This window comes from Hakea prostrata, chromosome 2 (genome assembly GCF_041222555.1).
Source record: "Hakea prostrata isolate BN-2017 chromosome 2, UWA_Hpros_2, whole genome shotgun sequence".
NCBI classification, from domain to species: Eukaryota; Viridiplantae; Streptophyta; class Magnoliopsida; order Proteales; family Proteaceae; genus Hakea; species Hakea prostrata.
The window spans coordinates 42,663,856-42,687,162 of NC_142601.1; the positions used below are offsets into that span (position 1 = coordinate 42,663,856).

A 23,307-nucleotide genomic window follows, 5' to 3' on the forward strand; every position below is an offset into this window, starting at 1 on the left:
GAGATATGAAGGTTGCAACTTGCAACCAGCAACTAAATTGTTTGTTGAGGTATTTAAATCAAGGTAATATTCAAGCTCCGAGTCTGGATTAACAATGAGAAGGCCTCTAAATATAGAAGATACAAAAGCCAGTCCAGTGCCCTTTTCTCATCTGATTCACCCATCGGATAGATATTTGAAATATTTCCCATCAAAGTAACAGATTAATGTTTTAAAAAGAAATTGGGAACCAAGATAGAACATCTGGTCTCCAGCATAGATCCATAACAATGAACTGTATGATGTCAAATTGAGGTACGGAGGTTTACCTTTTACTCCTGAAAATAACTGTTCATCCATTGCAAGACAGCAACAAGATTCAGTTCCATTTTCTTTTGGTTCATACCTCATTATGAGTTCTAGCATTACATGTTCAGGAGCTGTTTTTTAATCCAATTTTCGAACATGCCAACACCGTTAAAATTGTCACATTATCTTATCTCATCTAAGCCAATACATATTGGTATTGCAGAATATTGATATAATACAATGAGACAAGACCTCTATTTCTTTCTTTTTCCCTTTTTTTTTTTTTTTTTTTTTTTTTTTTTTTTTTTTGTGGGGAGGAGGGCAGTGGGGAGGTTGATCAATATTGCATTGTATCGGTCAAAACAGCATGATGCAATATGATCAATACAAAACAAAGCTACCAAAACAATTGATGGAGGGTTCAAAGAATTATCACATAGTATCAGCAGATATGGCATGATGCATATCAAAAGGTACATGTGACTTCAGAATCAAGATTTCAGAAACCAGAAAACATCAACAACACATGGACAGCAAGTTTTCATCAAAAACTTCCATGTGACATGACATAAATTTCATGCTTGGGGCTTTAAACTCCTGGCTGAAAAGAATCAAATCAAGGAACATACCGCAATGATATTGTTTTTTACTTCAGAAATATCTTTCTAAAATATTTAGTTTCTTTTTAAGTTGTTTCTAAGTTTCCAAAGTTAGTTTCTATTTTATCATTCAAGTATGTGGCTGATTATAAAGCCTAGATCCTATTTTAGTTATAGTAAGTTTCTATTTTTGTTATTGCTGAGAATATTAGACACCTCAGCAACATTTAGTAATTCCAATTTTCTAAATTAGAAGTTTCTTATTTTTCTTCAAGAGTCTATGCTTTATATACATGTAATTGGCTGTACTCGGTCATAGCCAGATTTGTGAAATTGATTAATGAAGCTTTGCTTTGAATTTTTTTTTCCTTGTCTCTTACTTGAGTGATAAGAAGGGTGAGGACCTTGCTGTTGAGAGCAAACCACTTAGGGGCTGAAGGAGCCTTTCTGTCAAGAGCCAAATCCATCAATCCCCATTCTCTAATCTCTATTACCTTGTCTTTTTATTTCTACTTTGTTATTTCTAATTCTCTGATTTGTGGGTTTAACTGGGGCTAAGTCATCCTTGATCTTGCCTTTACATAAACCTAATCCCCAACAGAAATCCCTACTCAAAACCCTACTTTATTTTCAAATGGAAAACCTGATCCATTCCATTGCATGATGGCGCAAACAAGTTGTCAGAAAGCATGAAGACAAAACATAGCCACTCAGAGGGTGACAGGAAACACCTACTGTGGCCAGAAAGATCCTCCAAACCACTTCTACAAGAAAACCAACCATCGCCTCCAGAGCCCCCCCCCCCCAGCAACAAAAACAAAACAAAAACAGAAAACAAAAAAAAGCCCAACAACAACGAAAGCCAATAGAATCTAAGCCAAATTAGGAAACTGCCAAAACTTAAAGAAAATGTAGGATCCTGTTTCCATATAGGAAACAACAACAACAACAACAACAACAACAAAAAATACTGTAAAACCCTAGGTCAACAGGAATGACAAGTTTTAGGACAACTACCCAGCCAAATTGCTACCAGCTCCCACCAATAAGGTGATGGACATATTTTGGACTTTCATAAGGTACTTGAAGAGGCTAATAACCTTTAAGAGTTTGAATGCTAACAAAATAAGCAAGAATATTGACCATTACTGAAAAGAAAAGGTCTCTTTTCTACCTTGTAGCAGTGTAATGCTTGAAATGTTAATGCAGTGTTAATCCCAAACCAGTGAGATCCAGGGAAAGACCAGCTTGTGACAAGATCACGAGTACAGGCAAAAACCAGGTTTAAAAGGAGGCAAGGGGTTAAAAACAGATAATTTGAAAAATCTCATCAGCCTGGAATTATAGTTGAATAAACAATACAAGCAATAGATCAACTTATACAACCACATCAGGGAGGAGATGTTCTCAGTGGGTTCCTGACAGACGGTTTAACGGAGGAGAAGAGATAGAAGAGAAACAAGAGACAATTTCAAGGAGATGGGAAAGATAGATGGGAGGTTCCTGTGAGAAAATGCTATGGAGGATTGGAGATACACATCCAACAAAGTAAAAGAAAAAAAAATAAAGAACTTTTCAGTCAGTTGATGGTAATTGCTGTAGCAGCAGTCAGCAATATGCTGTTGACCAGCAGAAATGTAGCAACAGAAGAACTCCTCAACTTCTTCTATTCCTCTTCGAGGAATCTCCTCTCTTTTACTATCTGTTGTAGTATTTAATACATAAGTTGACCCCACATATCATAATGCAACCAAGTGACTTAAATCATCAAATCAAAGTATTAAGAATTACATGAACAATTTTTCTTTTGTAATAGACCAACAAAGAAATTTACCTAAACAACATACAGATTCCAATAAAAATGTCAGAGAAAACACAATTTGTTCAAATATTTAAAAGAAAAAAAGGCATCAAACGATAAGGCATGCTCGTCCTATAGCAACATCCAACGGCCAAGGCATCAACCAGGTAATGCCTTGACAACAATGGAAAGATTGGATGTGCACTCATTCAAAATTTTGACTGTGGAAGAGGCACATAGTTCTGCAGCACAAAAAGTGAGGTTTCCCAAGAGCATTGCAAGTGGTCCAGAGTTAAGAACCTGCTAATCCAATACGATAAAAAACAAACTACAGCAAGAAAACAATGATAGACTGGTTATAATGGTGCCAGTCACCCCCGCAGCATAAGCTGCCCCTCAGCCACAGGCTGCCCTAACACTCACATAAAACATTCCTGACCTTTCCCCACACCTTCCCCCCCCCCCCCCCTATTTATAATCCACTAACCAAAACTAATCCCCCTCCCCCTCCACATGGCGTGACCGAGAGCCCTAACATCCAGCTACTACCCTCGCTTCTTTCTGCCATTGCAAACTAACTGAATGTCAAAAAGACTCTGAGCCATGAAGGCAATCAGCTTTTGACTGAGGAAGAAGATGATGATGACCAAAATAACATAACACACAAGCCTAATCCCGAAATATACAAGCCAACAGACAATGATACATGGTGATGACTGAAACAATAGTGATGAAAAAGAATCTTGTTAGTAAAATAAATGTAAGACAGAAGAAACCACTTGAGAACCATCTTCCATATGCTTGTACCAATTAGGAGGAAGGAATGCAAGCTTTTGGTAGGCTGGCAGCTAAAGGCATTTTCAAATGAGGCCATGACAAAGCTGAATTGACAAATCGGAGACTTCCAATTTTCCATCAATTAATACTTTAATTTGAAGTTCATGTCAAATATGATAGGGCCCCTCCAAAATGACACAAAAATGACAAGAAAAATATGAAATATAGGTTAGACTGACCTGGGTCAAGGGGAAAGAAAAGGCCATAAGGCTCCAGATATTCATTGAGCTCCATCCATCCAATCCCAGGCTCGACGACGACATCCATGTCTTCAACATGCAGTGCTTTAACATTCTGCCAAACAGCAGAAGTGTAGCCTCTGATTAGATATCTCCTTAGTCAACTGCTATATGGAAGGAATTTAGATCCTTGTAAATTTGTAACAACTAAACATTGAGAAGCTTTACTCAGAATGATTTTGATTATAAACCATGTCTGAGCAAGGGGACAACCAAGCAAAATGGTATTTAACAGAAGTGCCAAGAATAAAAGGCCACCAGTTATTCAGTGTCCTTGCATAGGTTTAAAGGACCAAAGATAAAAGCTTACAAAACACACATTAAAGTTCTTAGTCACCACTCACCAATGAAATAAAAACTTAGTCAATGTCTAGAGCACAGCCGATTTCGTATCATACAATATCGTCTTGTATGGGCAATGCATACTGTTATCAGGCTCAATATGTACCATGGGATTACATGTTTGTCATGTCTTTGCAGGCGTTGTGGCTATTGCAGTAGAAGAAAAGGGCAATGGGAAGAGAAGAACAGGATTCAAGGGATGAAGAAGGAGGTGATTGGGAACAACATTCTCATCACCTTTCTCTGATATCTAGTCACTTTTAAAGCACTACAAGAAGACCATAGGGAATAGACAATCATTTACTGGCAAACACAATCATTCACTAGCCACTAGCAGGCTCACAGCTCCCATGCCCAACAGAATTCTGTTATTCCTTTACACCCAGTAATCATTCAGAAAGTCAGGCATCCTGCAGATCCTTCTAGACCTGCGAGGCACCTCCTCATTGCAAGTGTTTCTAGTAGCATCCTCCATCCCATCGTTCTCCTTGGGCTTGTACCATGCACATGTCGATGCCTCTTTAGTAGAGGGTATCACCTGCTTCTTTGGGGGCTAATAAACTATGATTACCAAACCCCCCCCCCAAGGGGAAAAGAGAAGAATATACAAAGGAGGAATGCCGGGGCAATACCAGAGAAGAACCACCCTTTAGCTAGTATTCTGAAAGAAGGAAGCAACACCCCCAAGCAACAACAATGAGCATGTCTCTTAGGTGTCCAAAATAGAGGGATGGGGAAGCAATTGGTGCTTAGAAGAGACATCAAAGTAGATGGCTTTCCAAATCGAGTCCAAAGACCTAGAGTTGGAGGTCCATCTCCTTAACTTTCGCACCCACCATAAGTGATAAACGGAAGCTCCAAAAACCAACTTACCAACGAGATAACAAATAGAAGAGTCAGGGAAGGATCTCAAAATCCACAACCAATCCCGAGCAACCCATAAGAGCACCTAGAGGGGGGGCCAAATGGAGAACAAGGCTATTCCCCATAGGGAGTGAGAGAAGGATAGGAGAAGAAGAGGTGATCCACGTATCTACTACCATTCCAACAATGGATGCAATTAGGGTTTGCAGGGATGTCTTGGTGGATAAGGAAAGAAGTGGGAAGCCAATGGTCATGATCTCTAGAGAATGAAAGAATGACAAGGAATGTAAGCTTTGAACCAAACCAAGGGGAACCATGGGACAATTTTGCCAAGGGAAATGGAGAGGTTCTAGGCTGAGGAGGTGGAGAAGGTACCCGAGAAAGAGGGGAGTCAGATGGTTCCATCATAAGGAAGAGTATGAAGGAAAGGAAGAGAGGCCCATACCTGATTGAGACTTAAGGGGGAGGGGGAGACCAAGAGTTATTAGAGACGAAGGTGGAGACAATGGTAGACCTAGGAATACAAGATTTGGATAGTACAAAGGCCGAAGTTATTGTAGAGGATACCTAGCAAATGAGAAGGCTTGAGCCAAAAGGAGAGAAATGAACCATTTAAGACCAAGGTGGTGCTGGCCAAGAGAGCAAGTGGTCTAAGGAGAAAAAGCTTCCTGTGAACTCGGGAACAGTTGAAGGGGAGAGAAACCATCTGTATGGAGTTAGATTTCAAGAGGTGAGAGTAGAACCAATTATTCCATACAGAGTCATGTTTGGAGGAGATATTCCAGATTAGCTTCATCAAGCTAGCTGAACTGTAATACCATATTTGACAAATTCTAAGACCTCCTTCACCATAGGAAAATAGACAGGCAACAAGCTGATGGGGTGGAGAAAATGGGATGAGTGGTGACCCTTCCAAATGAAAGCACAAAAAAGAGCCTCCATGATCTAGCGGTATCTTTAAGGATGGAGAAGGTGCCACACAAATTGAGATAGGAGGATTAAAGGATCGATTTGATTAGGACCACCCTACGAGTGAAGGATAGGAGCTTACCCTTCCAAATTTGAAGTTTATTTTAGATGTGGTTGAGCATTTTATTTATTGCTTAATATTCCTTGTGCTCCAAAAATCTTTACTGTAGTCTAGCTTAGTTAAGTTCTATATTATCTTCTTTCCTTTTTCAACACTAGAATTAGGATGTTCCACTTTTGTTGGGCCATCTTTCCCTTTTGTGAAGAGTTATTGTGCAAAGAGATTGCTCAAACCAACCAAAACATGGCAGAGAATATTACACTTCGAAAATTTGGATATTTCAATCCAAACAAAAAAATAGAAGGAAAAAATAATTTGAACCTTGACTACATGGCATGCAGTAGGCAACGAAATGCAGGTCATAGGGTTAGGAAGGATATTGGAGTCTCACAAGCAAAAAACACGAAGGCGATGAAGGGGAGAAGAAAGAGTGTTATACTGGGTTAAAAATTGGGTTAGATCAATGACGTTTTCCTACATTAATTAATGATCAATTAGGAGCAAGGTCTTCCAAGATCTTGATCAGAACCAACTTATGTGGCCAAATAGGTGGCTTGTTAGGTACTTAGGTTTGATAAGGGCTTTTAGGAGGGTTCCGTAGTATGGGCTCGACAGAGACTTATGTGGCTGAAGTTTATGATGATCTATTATGTAACAATGCCCATGAAACTCATATAGGAGGGGTAGGTAGGTTTCAACGAGATTAGCTTGCCTTTCAAGACCAAAGAGTGATTTCTTGAAATTAGGAGAAACATGGATATCTCTAACTGATGCATTTGGATAACCTGGGGGTTATAGGGTGAAACTTAGATTAAATGGAGGTCAAATGGTGGGGAAGATGCTCTCCAAGTGGATTTGGCTGGTTTCTTATCTAGTTATAGATTAGTTATTTTCATGTAAGAAATTAGGGTTCCAATCAAGATTTGATGGATTTTGGGGCCAGGACTGTTAAAACGGGCTGAAATTTTAAGGCAATGTAGGTCATATATAGGGATATGATCCTCCACATTTGGTGGGATTTGGATGGCAAAATTGAGTATGGGGTTTTTGGGAGTACAAAAACTCAAGAAAATATTTATATCTTGAAATTGGCAGTCAAAATGGGATTAGATTAGGATCAAGGGTCACCAAAGTTGAGGGGATGATATGTCTAAAGTTTCGGGTAGGTCAGACGGTAAGATTAGTGGAGATCTGACCTAGAATTTTGGGTATCTGGGAAAGCTCCAAAAGTTGAAGGGAAAAAAATAAAAGAAGCGGATGGGGTGCTGGTTGCCAGATACCTTGGTGGGGGAGCCTTATATGAAGCTGTGAATTGCTAGAGTGGCTATGTAGGCTGAATCCTCAACCAAAAGAACGATCATTATTGGTCTTTCACTAAGAATCATAAATATCTTGGAGATACCTTAGTAGGACCAAAACACTATTTTACTTAGACAAACATGGTGGAGCTGGTTTTGATGGTGGTGGAGCAGGAGCTGGTCAACTATGTACGGACCACTGAGTTAGTGGCATAGTGCTCTGAGTCTTGTCTTGTAACTCTGCCCATCATGTGAAGATCGTAATTTGAACATTGAAGATGAAAATGTGTGATGTAGCTATCACACCTGTTTGAAGTTTGAACTACGTATGCTTGATGTTATTAGTGTGCATCTTCACGTCTTCAATGTAGCAATTTCAAACTTGGGTCAAAATGGAACTCACATTTACAGTTCTTTTTCCATAAAACTGAGGGCACCATTGTGTTCAAGGATTGATATAGGCTGGACAAAAAGTCCCCGAAACAGAAGAGCATTAAAACCCACAGAGTAAGCCCATCAAGTTGGGATGAAACAAAATTCTCCCAACTCCCAAATCTGAATTTTTTATCCCAGCAAGATGGCCATCAAAACTGAGATCGTGAACCATTGTTAGTACTTAGTAAAAGTCTCATGGAATTAAAATGCATTGTTCTTTTGAGTAACTTATCATAGGTTATGGATCAGCAAACTACGAAGAAACCAACTGAACCATTGGGATACAACTCATATGATGCAACTAGGAGCATGTACGGCTGATGGGTTGGGCAGGAAAAGATATCCTCTAGAAAAGTTGATTCGACATGTCCCTTGAGTGGGAGTCACCATGATAACCCAAAAAATCCAAGATTTCAACCTAAATTTCTGAATTTTCAGAGATTTCAACTGAATTTCCAATATTTTCAGATTTCAATCAGACTACTGAAACTTCTGAAATTTTGATTGCAACATTGTACATTTTTATTTGAAAAGTCTATTTGATTTCAGTGGAACTAAAACATTCTGTTGAGAGAGGGAATATCCTTCTCGATCTGGCACTAGCTAGCGCACCTTTACCATTACAAGAATCCTCTCCAAAATTGCATGGATCTCCACCTGCTTCATCTCTCGGTAAGGATTCTTCTCCTGGACAACCTATAGCCCTTTGAAAGGGTCTGAGAAAATGTACTTATCCCATGTTGTATTGCTTGACTCTCTTTCACATTCATCATAGTGTCTTCCCTTTCTTCTATATCTATCCCACGAAAGTGCAAGAGGCTTATGCAAATCCTAAGTGCAAGGCAGCAATGTTGGAAGAAATGGAAGCTCTTGACAAAAATGGGACCTGGGAGCTTGTCGTTCTTCCTCCGGGAAATAGACCAGTTTATTGCAGGTAGGTGTTTATTGTGAAGCAGAACAGTGGTGGATCTGTAGATCAACAAGGTCAGGTTGGTTGCTAAAGGATTCACTCAGACCTACGGGATTGACTATCAGGAGACATTTGCACTTGTTGCAATGTTGAATACCGTCGGAGTATTATTCTAGCATGTTTTATTAACTTAGGATGGGGTCTTCAGCATCTAGATGTGAAGAATGCTTTCTTAAATCGTTAACTAGAAAAGGAAGTATACATGGAAATTCCGCCTAGTTTCTCTAATGACAAGACCCAACAAGAAGTTTGTAGACTTTAACATGCACTATATAGGCTAAAGCATATCCGCACACGTGGTTTGGTAGATTCAATAAGGCAATGGTGTTGGTTATAAAAAAAGAAATGTTGATCATCCTTCTCTAAAAGAACAGGTCCCCAGGTTACCATTCTAATTGTCTATATTGATGATATACTTGTCATAGGTAATGATGGCTGAGAAATACTAGAATTAAAAAAAAAATTCTAAGTCACAAGTTTAAAATAAGAGATTTAGGAAAACTACAGTACTTTCTAGGGATTCAAGATGCTCATTCAGCTAAAGGCATATTTCTATCCCAAAGACATACGGACAAAGAAGAGCAACCTATATATAAGCCATAGTTGTCACGGCGATGAGGCGATGCAAAGCGGTTTAGGCTAGTTGAGGCGATGAGTCGACGAGGCGCCCTTCAAGGCGCTTTTGAGGCGGTTGAGGCGTTTTAAGTTAAATTTTTAGTGTACATCTCATTCACTCTAATTCCTTATAAATCTATCATATCTTATATAATAAAAAAACTAATATTAGCCTACCTTAAGTCATCCAACATACTATAAACCACACATAGTAAGTCCTAAACAAAAAGACGTGGGAAGAAAGGAAGAGAAGAAGTTGCCTATCACTGGCCGTTGCTTGCCAGAGAGTCGTCGCAGAAATGGAAGAGAAGAAGAAAGAAGAGAGGAAGAGAGAAAGAGATTAGGAATTAGAGTGAGAGTGTGAGACTCGAGTCAAGAACTTGTTCTCTTTTGATTTTGTTTGTTTTTTATTTTTTTTTATTTTAACATTTGATCACATGTAGCGTCATTATAAATATGCATATAGGTTCAAACAATGGATACTTAGTATTTCAAACAATGCCTTTGATTTGGCATCTTTCATGTGATTTAAAAAAAATTAAAAAAATAATAATAATAAAAAGGGAAAATAAGGCGACACCAATTTGAGGCGCTCCGAAGGTGCCGGGACGCCTAGGCGACGATTAGGCGACACCTTAACAACTATGATATAAGCTGTTAAGAGTGATTAGTGGGAAAGCTAATCTACCTATCTAATACACAACCTGACATTGTTGTTGTTAGTATCATGAATCCGTTCATACACAATCCGTATACCAATCATATGTTTGTCGTCTTCCAAATTCTTCATTATCTGAAACTAGCTCCAGGAAAAGGTATTCTTCTATTCCCACATAATCATCTTCGAGCTAAGCTTACTCTGATGCAGACTAGGGAGGTTCACATTATCGAAATCCACCTTAGGATACTGTACTTTTGTTGATGGGAATCTAGTTACTTGGCAAAGCAAGAAGCAAATTATTGTTGCATGACCTAGTGCTGAAGCAAACTTTTGAGCTACGGCTCAATGGGTTTGTGAATTGTTATGGACCTATGGTTACATAGTCTACTAGAAGATCTGTGTCTTTGGTGCCCCTTCCAATGATCCTCTATTGTAATGACAACGCTGCCATAAGCATTGCCCATAATCTGGTGCAACATGACAAGACAGAGTGTGGAGATTGACAAGCATTTTATAAAAGAGAAGTATCCAAGCGGCACTAATCTGTAAGCCATGCGTGAGCCTGAAGATCAAGTAGCAAATGTCTTCACCAAAGATTTACCTGGACAGATGTTTCATCCCATTTGATCAAGTTGGGCATGTGTGACATCTATGCCCCAATTCGAGGGGTAGCGTTGTGAGAGGGAAATATCCCTCTCAATCAAAAGGATTAGACTGAGAGGTTTCCTAACTGGAGTAGGAATCCTCTTTAAAACTCCTACTTTGATTATGTTTTTGTTTTCTTATTTTTTATATTTTCGTTTCTCATTCTGGGTTAGACTAGTTTCCTAATCAGTCTAGGTAGTTTTTCTATTCCTACTTTTTTTCGTATTTCTTTTCCTACAAAGAGCAGGATTTAGATTGTAAATCATAAATACCCTATTGGGGCCTATGAAAAAGACACAAATTCTCTGAGTAAATTTTCCTCAACTTACAACACGTTCAAAGTTTTCAGAATATCGTCAAGATTTCGACACAATTGTTTACCTTGCAGTGTTCAGAAGTCTTGAAACAGACTAGACACCAAGTCTCAGCCCTTTAAGACCCCTACAACCCACTGAGTTTGATGCCAAGTTGGAGAATTCCTCAAACTCAGTGAGGTAACAAGCCAACTTAATTTTTTGGAGAAGCGAGTTGGCCTCCAAGACCAAGATTTTTGAACCATGACATGAAGAACCAGTGAATAATTAGACCCCATCAGTCTTAACCTCTTTACTGTGTCCTTTTGCTGATTCTTTTTGTCACACATTTGGTGATAAGCAGTTTTTATTTTTCTAATGAGAAAACTGATTTTATTGCACAAGAGAAGAGGACCCTACCTAATAGAACACAGTGCACATAGAAAACCAAGTAATGATCATCAAAGAAGGCTGGGAGAGGACAAAATGCTACAGAGACTCAATTCAACAAGGTTGTTTGGGACTTCTTATTGACTTTCTCCTTTACACAAATATGAACAATTTGCCACAGCAAATAAAATATGAAATATCCCAATTGCTGATAAAAAAAGAAATATAAGAGCAAAGTTAGGACTAATCGTCCAAAAGTCAACCAGAAATTTAGCTTCATACTTTCATCAATGACATGTCAATGCAAACACCCCCATGCGGAGATAAAGTATGACCCTCAATTGATGTAGCTCCACCATAAGGTACAATGGGAACCTGCTTATGACAAAAGAGGAGTGATTTAGAAATCACTTCTAGAAGCCAAAATTCGAAATAGCTCAGATTTGGTTATGATTTTTATTTCAATAAAGGATTCATGAAATAGCCAACAAACTAACTTCAGTCAAGAAATTGAAATTGTTTTCATTGTATCAACCACAAATATTTTGAGAATAACCAATCTACTTGGTAGTCCAATTTCTATGAAAGTTTCTCTATATTCTGTGAGAGAGCGTGTTGGTGGCCATAGTGCTGAATGGTATGGAGGTGGTGGTGATGACACCATAAGGAGAAGAAAGGAGAAATTTTATTCTTAACATCCAAAAACTGTATTGCCCATCAAATTCATCATGTGCAAGCGCAAGAGTAAAATAAAATTTCAAATTGAAACAACTCCTCAACCTGTTTCAAAATTTCAATTCCGTTTACAATTTCACTGAAACAATACGCAAAAAAACAAATATAAACAAATTCTCAAATAGAAATCACCTCATGGAATTTAATTAGAAATGATACCAAGTCAAGCCTCAAAATTGGGGAGGCTAATAAACTTCTAGCAATGCTACACTTATAGAATCTAAATCAGCAAATCTTTTCCTGGGGGCATTAAGGAGTTACAGAGCTTCTTTATCTTGTTCCCATATTATTTTTTAGGTTTTTTTTTTTTTTTTGGTTTGGGGGGGGGGGGTTGGGAGGAGAGAATGGTGGGGTGAGGGGGAAGGTATTCACAGAACTTGGAAGGTTTGATAGGTATTCAGGTTAATTTGAAGACACATTATCTTGCAGGTTAGAAATTGACATAGCTATAAAGGGAGCTCAAAACTTCGGATATATGACAGGTTTTCTCACTTAGCCTTATTTTCGGATCCTTACAAGATTTATTCAGTAATCTCATCTGTTTGAGATATGACACTAAGAGGATAGGTGGTAGGGGCAAGTAGAATGAACTCTAGGTTTAGATCAAACACCCATTCCTTCAACAGGTTCTCAGGAAAAACCCTGAAACAGGATTTTCATCAATGACAAAGTCATATTCAACCTATCCAATGGAGGTCAGATTCTGAACGATGATCATATACTGTTAAACTGAATAATCCACATAATACTGCAATGTTCTAATGGTTGGATACAAAGTCAACAGTCAAAACAGTGAAATTTTGAAACCCATAAACAAGAGTTCAAAACACACAAAAACAGATCAGCTGGCTTGATCACAGGATAATCTGCTGGTGATATTCCCTTGAATCGCCCATATTGATTTCGGCAACTTAGGGCTCAAAGCTGGGCGGACAACAGATTTTATTAGGTGGTTCAATGCTGCAATTTAACCTCAGTACAAAAGCATATGACCAGCAATAAAAGTGGATAACCAACTCTTCAAAACCACGTAAATAAAACTCAGCAATTACCGATTATAATTGATGAAATAACACTTATTTGAGAGGAGAGAACAGAATAAAGAGTTAAAAATCATGACCTAGGATTTCCCACCAACAAGCCGAGACTAGAATCTCACTAATCCCAAGAATTTCTCACTCTTCACTGAGTCTCACGACAGCTTATTTTCACAGCAACAAAAAGACTAAGCCAATTCTTCATCAATAAAAATCCTTGGTATACAAATAGCCTAACAAGCTATTTATCTAAAAAGTAAGAATCTCCAGCTATGTCAGAAAGATGTCTAACCAAAACTGCTTAGCCAACAGGACATATAGAAGAAAAAGGAAAGCCTCTACACTAGGCAAGAGTCTTTAGTGAAAGTCAATCTAAAGGAGGGGTGACTAGGCAAAACACCCATAGCTATCAACCCTAAGTTGACTTCAAAAGACAAAAATCCAATATGGTGCAGGATATGCATCATTGTCAGCTTGGTGACCAATCTTGAGAAGTTATTCAAAACAAAAAAAATATAATAATAATAATAATAAACTATCTTTGTATTTAGCCAAGACACTCAGCTTTGGGGCCCATAACCACATAAAACTATGCAACAAAGGCCAGAAACCCACATCCATCAACCGTAAGTTGACATAAAAAGAGAAAAGTCCAACAGTGCAGGATATGCATCACTGTCAGCTTGGAATTGACAAATCTCATGAAGGTTATTGAGAAAATAAGGAGCATTTGAAGATGACTATAAGAACTTTTTGAGGATGATCAAAAGACGCATCTGATTGGGGAACTTTTCCTACGATTATTCAATCCACTTTCGATAAAATAAGAAAAGAAATAAAATAAATAAAAAATGTAGCTACTGAAAGTGATTCACTGTTCTGAATAGAGTATCAGTATTGACTGGAAAGTTGGCAAGCATGCGCTCTTCTCATGTAAAAACTTACAAAAAAGTTAGAAGAGAGAATATTTGAAGGACTGTATAATTCAAGGTACAAATTTCTCTGAAAAACACGAGAACAGGGGGAGAAACACCCATAGCTAGGTCAGTTCATGCATATTATTAATCTCACACTCAAGAATTGCAACACAAAATTTGAGGAACAGCACCATCACAAACGTTGAGTCATGTGGATTAAAGCTTTGGGGAAGGTTGACTGTGCCTATTGTAATTTGTAACTAATACAATTTTATCTGGAAAACGCATGCATCATGTGTATTAAGGAACAGGAACAACCAGTAGCTCATCGGTTTATATATGCTGAGTATTGTACTAAATTTGGTTGTCCTAGAGTACAGAGAAAACATAACTTCCCAAGGGTACATAGAAAACTCTCTCATCAACAGAAAATTGGTTTTCAATTGTAAGGTCAAATTTTTCGGAAGATTCAGCCATGTTCTATTATAAGGAATTTGGAAAAGAGAAGAAAGGATCTCCCAAGATAAAGCCGAAAGTGTATCCAAATTGTTTTCCATAGTTGGTGACTTTTATAGGCATTGACCATTGAGCACTATAAAGAGGAGGGGAAAAGAACTAATGGGGTCTCTAAACCCAAAGTAGGAGAAGATAAGCTGACTTGGGAAATATTGCACTGTATATTAAACCGCTGCTTTTCTTCAATATCTAAAACAGAAGAAATTACAGCTCATGGTATTTGGGTGAAGGATCTGTTACATCATCTTCTTTTACATAAATTTTATTAGACAAACTATTTTTCCATTTACTACAAACTACAAAGAGGAACAAAAAGGTTGGACCCCATTTTCAGTGGTGCGCAAAGATTGGGAAACATATCTTTGAAGGAGAAATAACCATGTGTAATTTAAAATAAACACAGAAGAAAAATCAGAGACTTCCATAGAAAAACGGTCAGCAAAACTCACCCTGTGACTATTACAAGATGTGACAATCTTAGAGACTTCATCTTCAGACCTGTATGTTCAAATAATGAATTAAGGTTAATTCATGAAGAAATCATGTTTCTGGTGGGCAATGGCGAAACGTTTTATACCGAAGAGAAAAACATGCAATAGAAACAGCTCATCATGCTCCAACTGGATCCCGATAAAATCCGCATAAAAGTCAATTATCAGGTAAAATCAATGTAGAGAATAAGGTTTTACTAGAAATTTGTTATTTTACATGATTAGGTATCTAGAAAGAGATGAAGCCTAAGTAAAGAGTATATTTTTAGTTTCCAACATAGTTGTCATGGCGCCAGGGGAATCCAAGGCATTTTAGGGAAAGTCAAAGTACTTAGGCAGAAAGGCACCCACTGAAGCAGTGTTAAGGTGAGTATGGCAGTTTCATTGTCCATCCCTTTCCCCCCCCCCTTCTTTTCTAACATATATACACCATGCCTGGGGGATTTAGTTATTTATTTTGTTTGGAATTTTATTTTTTTAGGAATAATTTTCATGTAGACCCCATGAGGCTTGACCCAGGTCATTTTTAACCCAAAAAAATGAAAACTTGCATCTGCCTCCCCTGTGGTGTCCGAAAAGACCACTAAGGACACTGTATAATGTTTCTGACCAAAATACCCTTTATTCTGCAACAGTCAAAATTGTATCATATATACCCATTTCAATCCAATGGTTTATATTAAAAATGTGAATTATAGTTGTAATTATAAATTTTTATATTTTATTCAAGGGTGTTAAAATTTCAAATTTACAAAATTATGCCCTTAGTTGAAAATGATGAAAGCCCCATTTCCATCGGGTAAGAAAACCCTAGAATACTGAAAAACAGATCATCCCACAAAATGTGATTGAATTGGGATTGGAGAGCTAGACAAGAGTTCTTGCTCATTAGAGAGACAGGAATGCAAGAATTCCGACATTTCTTCTTCTACTTCTACGATGGGACACTTTTTCCTTCTTATTTGATTGCTTGCATCTTTGTCTATATCATCTCTGCAACTCAGTCCCATATAATTATAAACCTATATTTAAACATTATCTTCTCTGGCTCTCCTAGATCAAAGCCCTGGAAGAATTAGCCTTGATTCAATTACATCACCATGTTGTCATCTTCTGATGAATGAGCAAGCACATGGAAGGACAGTGTTCCTCAAGTCAGTAGATGCATCTGGAGATAAGAAGGATGCAAAATATATTTATAAATTATTAAAGCAAGTGGTGACGGAGGTTGTCCCAGAGAACAGTTGCCAGAGGGGATGGGGGCTGATGTGGAGAACTTCATAGCCCAGGAGGGGAGTGCACATGCAGAGCCCGCCCGTCCCTTCGTGCCACACCCTAGTGCATCCACCCAGAGTGAGGATTTGATTGTCTAGTCCGACACTGAGGATGAGGTGACTCAGGCCTCCGGCGATGACGACGATGGTGATGATGATGACAATGGCGGTGATGATGAAGGGGATGATGGAGGGGATGAGGAGGGTGTTGGACCTCGTGATCAGGATTCAGCTAATCCTAGGGACAAACCACCACCACGACCATCATCAGTACGTGAGAGTCAAGGGTGGGGAGGACGACCACCGAGATTCATAGGCAAGAGTCAGTTCACCCACGCGACACAGGATTTAGACCATATTGGAACTGCATCTCAAGGCCAAAATGTTTTCTCTGAATATTCGAGGAAGGGGAAGGGGAGACAGCACGGTTGTAGTATAGAGGACACGCCATCATATGGGTCCTACCGTCCAACCGATGTCGAGAGCTTGGTGGGATCTATAAGATCGATGAGCATTGATGATTCTAGAGACTCCTTCACCTTCAGAGGATCCAGATGGCATAGGCTTGCAGAGTCCTCATATGATACTGCTTTGGAATGTATTGGTTCTACCGAGTCGACTTATGGTTATAGACCATATGGTGTCCCTCTTGGCTATCAGATTCAGGGTCAGGCCAGTCAGCCATTAGTGGAGCCTTATGGTTATGGAGCAGCCTATGGAGCTTATGGTGTCCCTCCCACTGTCACCTATTGGAGTCAGCCACTGGGACCTTATCAGTATGGACCTTATCCTTCTCCTGACAGCCAGGGTGCTCTTTCATTTGTTGAGCAAATCTTCCACTCTATTCCACAGCCACAAGGCCCACCACCACTAGTTCCTTGTTTGGAGATTCACAACTTCCCACCGTCAGGAAATTTTATGCATGTGCATGAGGCCACGTACAGAGATGCAGTTGTTGACTACGTCCAAAACTATATGGGGTGAACATCATAGGACTTGTATTGTCATTTGTATGGGGTGCAGATGGAAGAGGGAGACATTGAATAGAATAGACTTGTAATTAGTAACATTCTCGCTTATTCTCTTATGTACTATATACTTGGAAAGTTGGATGTTACATTTTCAGTGGTTTTTTTAGTAAACTAGTAGTTTTGTAGTGTTTATTATGCTTGAAATAAGTAGTATGCAAGAATCCAAATCAATTTGAGTGCATATGAGGCCCGAAATTAAGGTTCCAAGAGTCTGAGAAAAAATGTCCTTCGGCCTTTTGCAAGGTCAAAATTTCCATTTCGGTCGAAAATTTGTTCCTTGGGACTGATTTTACTAGCCAAGACTTAAAAGAGATGATGCTAGGGTAGTGAGTCAATGTAAGACATATCGACCGCAAAGCAATAGAAAACAGAACACAGGGTTGTATACTTGTATACTCCCTTGCCTGTACCACATGCTCCATGGCTAGACCTTAGTATGGACTTTGTGCTTGGTCTTCCTAGGACTTTAAGAGGTCATGATTCTGTATTTGTGGTAATAGACCATTTCTCGAAGATGGCTCATTTCATTCCCTGTTCTAAGACATAAGATGCATCAATTGTGGCTAAACTCTTCTTCTATGAGGTAGTAAAATACCATGGGTTGCCTAATTCCATAGTGTCCGATAGGGATGTTAAGTTCACCAGTCACTTTTGGCGGACTCTATGGAGGATGATGGGAACCAAACTCCGTTTCTCTTTTGCATTCCACCCCCTTAATGGTCAGATCGAGGTTGTTAATAAAAGTCTAAGGAACTTGTTACGTTGTCCTATAGGAGAGTACCTTACCAGTTGGGACCGGGTCCTTACCTCCGCCGAGTTTGCCTATAATAGCTCCAAGAACCGAACCATTGGTCTGTCACCTTTTTAGGTTTGTCCAAGATACCAGTCCAAGGCTCCTATAGACCTTATTCCAGCTGTGTCCAGCTCTAGGACTTCCCCATCAACCAAGTCTTTTGCACAGTACATATCTGATTTACATGCAAGTATAAGATAGCGAATAGCACTGAGTAATGATCAATATAAGTCCAAAGCTGATGTGCATCAACAACTGCAAGAGTTTCAAGGAGGAGATATGGTGATGGTTAGGATCAGACCGCAGCTTCTCGCTAAAGGGAAAGCGAGCAAGCTACATGCTCGTAGTGCGGATCATTCGAGATTCTGAAGAAAATAGGAGCTAATGCCTATGTTCTTAATCTGCCAACTAACATGGGGATCAACAATATTTCAATGTGGAGGACCTTGTCCCCTTCCACGGCACTCCTACTACTGCATCTTTCTATTTAGATGACCTTGAAACCCTTCCCTTTGTTTTTGATGACCCTGCTGGTAAGACCCCTTCACTCCCTACTACTTCAGTACCACCTATGCCTAAATTTCACCACAAAGTTGAGACAGTTGAAGAGATCCTTAATGAGAGAGTTACAACTACAAAAGAGGGAGGTTACAGAGAATTCCTAATTAAGTGGCGAGGACATCCTAAGATCAACAGCACTTGGATCACGATGGAGGAGATACAATGACTTGACCCAGACATGCTCGAGTACTACCAGAGCCTTTATTCACCGGAGATGAATTCTTCAAAGTCGGGGAGAGTTGCTGAGGACATCAGTGGGAAATTCCGAGTTTACCGATGATGCCGACGTAGAGATCATCGCACAACAACATCTATGTGAATGAACGACGAGTTCAAAGGTTATCGGATTGCTAAGATCCTGTGGTTCGATGAGAAGCATTGCTTATAGGCAGTTTGTCATGTTATTTTCCTTAGTTTTAGTGGGTTGGGTAGTAGTTTGCTATTGAATTTTTTAATTTATGTTTAAGTCTTTATGGGCTGGGCCTAGTCTATTTTGGGCCCAATTTTGAATTATTTTGGGTTTGGGTTATATTTACTACTTAAGTTGGGGTTATTTTGGGAATTAAACATGTAGGGTTAGGAGGGATCAATTCTTTTATTTAAACCTTGTATGGAATTCGTTTTTGGCAGCAATGAATGAAAAAAAACAGAAGATTATCTCTCTCTCTCTCTTATGCAAACTCTCTTAGCTTGGTTTCATCTCTCTCTCGGGTAAGTCCTCACTTTTCCTCCTTTCTCTCTTGCGTGATCAGACTTATCTCTTCTTATTTTCTTCCTTGTTTAGGATAGCTGCTTTCTTCTTTCTTCTCTCTCTATCGATTCTCTCTACTCTTCCCAATTTTCTTTTCTTTCTTTTTCTTTCTTCCTCTTTCCCTGCTATTCTGTCTATCAGAATTTTCTTCTTTCTCTATGTATTTTTTTTCTTTTTTTCTTCTTTCCCTTTTCTCCTTCTCTTTTCTCACTGCTCGTACAGCAGTCTTGATGTATTTCTCCATCCTAACCCTATGCCCCTTCTTGGATTTCATCATTGTTCTGAAATATTTTCCTTCTATTATTTCTGTTCCTAGATGTTTTCTAACCCCTATTTTGGCAGCTAGAACCAGCAGGTAACCTTATCTCTCCCTAACTATTTCTCATTTATTCTTTGGCAGTAGTTTTCTTTAAAACAAAACTTCCTAAGATTTCCTTACATTGTTAATTACAGAATTCTTTGTTAGAAATCTGATATTGATTAGGACAGCTCTCTTTTCTTTAAGTTTCTTAATACTCATGCATTCAATTTAGTGTTATGGAGCCAAGATCCCCATCCCCTTGTTTCCCTATTGATTCTTGTTTAGTTGGGCTTATCAATTAAGATTTATTGTGTTTCTTCTCTGCTTTAGCTGTCTTATATGCATATGATTAATCAGAATTCAAGTGTTGCAATTCCTTTTCTTTACTATCTGTCAAGAATAGGTGTTTCATTCTAAGAGTCTAGTAGCCCACTTTGTAGGTACCCTAGTTTCTAGTGTTTCCCCTACATCACTAACTCACCCAACTTACCAGTGACTGCACATAAGGTGCTCTCACAGACATCATTTGCCACTGGGTGTGAGCAAAATTAGAGCACTTTCAACCTCATTCACTCAAAGAGACATAACCAATTGGCTGAAAAACAGCTAAAAACATTGTCTATGTGCACTACAATATAAGATTAAGGGATGAGCACATGATAATGCCCTGATTGAGTTGGCCAACAGACTTAAGGCGGAAGATGATGATGAGAATCCCTTATTCGAGTGGGTCAGAGACAAAGGAGAACCACTATTGGAAGAGGAGGGAGGTCGGCCCAGTAGGTATATTGCAAAGGAGATGGGTGTTGATGTGGAATACTTTCGACAACAGAGGGGAGACTGCATAACAGCTTGCCTTTCCATTTGTGCCACATCCCGATGCATCGACGAGTATTGAAGATGACCTACAATTTTTCAACACCAATGATGATGCCACTTAGCCAACCGTTGAGACCCAGGGTATGATGATGATGGTGATGGTGGTGGTGATAGTTCTGGGGATGATGACTATAATGATCATAGTGGTGGTCAAGCACCAGCTAAGCCTAGTCATGGAGGGAGTTCTCAGCGTGAGGAGGTATCACCAACAAGGTTCACAAGAGAGTATTAGTTCATGTATGCGACATAGGATTCACACTATAGTGCACGTACATATAGCTATCACAGACATAACCATGGATATTAGGATGATAATTCTCAGATAGATATGGCCAACTTGCCAGGCTCAATCGAATTCATGATCATGGATGAGCCTAAAGGTAAAGGATTTGGATACTAGAAACCATCATAATTCTTTGATTCCCAATCCCAAAAAGTGGCATAAAGAGTGTAAGAGTGCACCATATGGGGGTTATGTATATCGATATGAATATGGTGGAGCTGGAGCATGTGGTGGAGCTGGGGGCATCTACGATTCCAACCAGTATCTTTGCATATGGGAAATGGGGATGGATCAAGTGCATCATTTGTAGACTCCATCTTTGGATATCCATCAAGACTATCACATGCAAGTTATGGCAGTTCAACTATCATCATCAGGTTACAGTCCATTGCCTTACGACACATTCCTTAAGCTAGGATATCTACTTCAAGTTGATGAAGCCACCTATAAAAGGGCAGTGACGGACTACATGGACAAATTTATGTGTACCATGACATGGCCTGCATTTTTACAGTATTCAGAGTATTACATGACTAAAGGGATGGATCCACCCATGCACACAACTTGGAACTGAAGCCTGGAAGCTTCGTTTTAGTTATTCAATTCTTTTGTATTTGTAATTGTGTATCAAAGTAATGTAGTATTGTATTTGATTGATCAAAACAGTAGCCAAATAGGACCTTTCACAAGGAATCAAGTTCAGATTTGATAGACTTAAGATGAAACATAATTTAGATGTGAAAGAGACCTGAAACTAAAGTGGTATTATAATAATAATAGCATAACAATATGGGCTGAATAGATCTTCAAAATGGGGGCAGAACTATGTTGAAGAAATTGAAATGAAAAATTTGTCCAATCCGTGGATCTGATTCGAATGGATGATTCATGAATAATCTGATTTCTAATTATAGAAGGACAATGTGAGGGAATTAAGAATAACAATGTAACACCCGGGCTTCACACCGCAAAGGTGGATCGATTGGATCGAACACCAACCTACCTTGATCAAATACAAGGATTCTCCATAAAGAAAGAATGCTAACAAAGCAATTTGATTTCAATCGATAAGTTGTGTCTTCACCTCTTACATAAGTCTCTTTATATAGCAGTCTAAAGAGACATAAACATTAATGGTAACATCCAACCACTAGCTAACACCACCTACCTATTAATAACTCAACTACTACCTAACTTTTGACTAAGGAAAACTCCTTTGACAATGAGTTCTTTTATTTTCAAAGCACAGCCTCTTTTATTGACTTTTCAAGAACTAGACTTGGGCTTAGGTCTAGACCATGAATATGTGGGCTAACTTTAACCCACTAAAACAGCCCTAGCTCATGACAGTCATGGGCTAATTTGGGTAATAGCTTTAGACCTTTGATGGGCCTGACCCAATGGGCTTCTTGTTTCTTAAATATATCTTCAGTTCTGCATCACAAAGACAATGTATGCAATACAATTTTACAAAGGTTGCATTTCTCAGAACCTCTCATGTATACTAACACTTGAATGATAACTTTTTATTGGTGTTTTTAGTGAAGTACATGTGCCATTATCTTCTTTATGCTTTAAATGGGTAGTCTACAAGAAATCAAACCAAAAAACCTTGTACATAGCCCCAAAGCTGGTTATCAAAACTACCCAGGAAAATTTCCAGGTTTTGACCAAAATTTCGCGGGTTCCGATTTTCAACCATATCTCGGTTTCGAGGCTACTTGAAACCAAGATTTCGAACCTTGGTTTCACATAACCTAAAGAGGGTTTTCGTGAAGTTCCAGGCCTCAATTTGGCTTAAAACACATAAAAATGACTCACTGAAGAAATAAGGATATCAGAATTCTACCTAGATGACTAGAAGATCCAAACAGTAGGGACCCCATTGAACCTTAAAAAAGAATAAAGGCAACAGAAACTACTTATTTCTAGAAACCCTGCTATAAGTTCTATGCATATCGATCACCAATTCATACTATATCCAATTTCCTTAGATTGGAATTGAGAGGATGACAAGAAAAAATCTGAAATATTGATATAGAATAGCATACAAGTCAGCATGCTTGCATTGCCCATTTGAGTCTCCAATAATTATATACTCAATCTGACCTATAAATACCCCAAGGAATAGGCATATTATTGTTGCCGGGGGTTCAGATTCGCCTTTCTGGTCTAGTATCTAAAGACCGTTTCCTTCCCCACCCCACCCCCTTCTGCCTCTTGCACTTTCTCTGTCTCCCCTCCTCGGGTTTTGGTAATGAAATCTTATTCATCCAAAAGAAATATGCAAGTATATGTTTCATGCTTGTTTGAGCAATAGCAATTAGATTCCCCAATATCACGCTAAGAATAATGGCAAAAGGATACCAGATTTCTGCAAAATTTTGACTATCAGTATTTCAGATATTCTGGTAAGACCAAGACCACCAAA

General features: G+C 38.8%; 1 protein-coding gene across 1 annotated transcript in view; it reads right to left on the bottom strand.

The window, feature by feature from the left end:
- Positions 1-23,307, bottom strand: part of LOC149024393 (D-lactate dehydrogenase [cytochrome], mitochondrial-like) — a 76,723-nt gene that overhangs the window by 47,915 nt on the left and 5,501 nt on the right. Inside the window, exons 4-6 of the mRNA XM_089144651.1 lie at positions 14,962-15,010; positions 11,590-11,682; positions 3,705-3,819 (exon numbers count right to left, since the gene is read on the bottom strand). Of these exons, the coding sequence (XP_089000777.1) occupies positions 3,705-3,819; positions 11,590-11,682; positions 14,962-15,010 (257 nt within the window). The remainder of the gene's footprint in view (positions 1-3,704; positions 3,820-11,589; positions 11,683-14,961; positions 15,011-23,307) is intronic.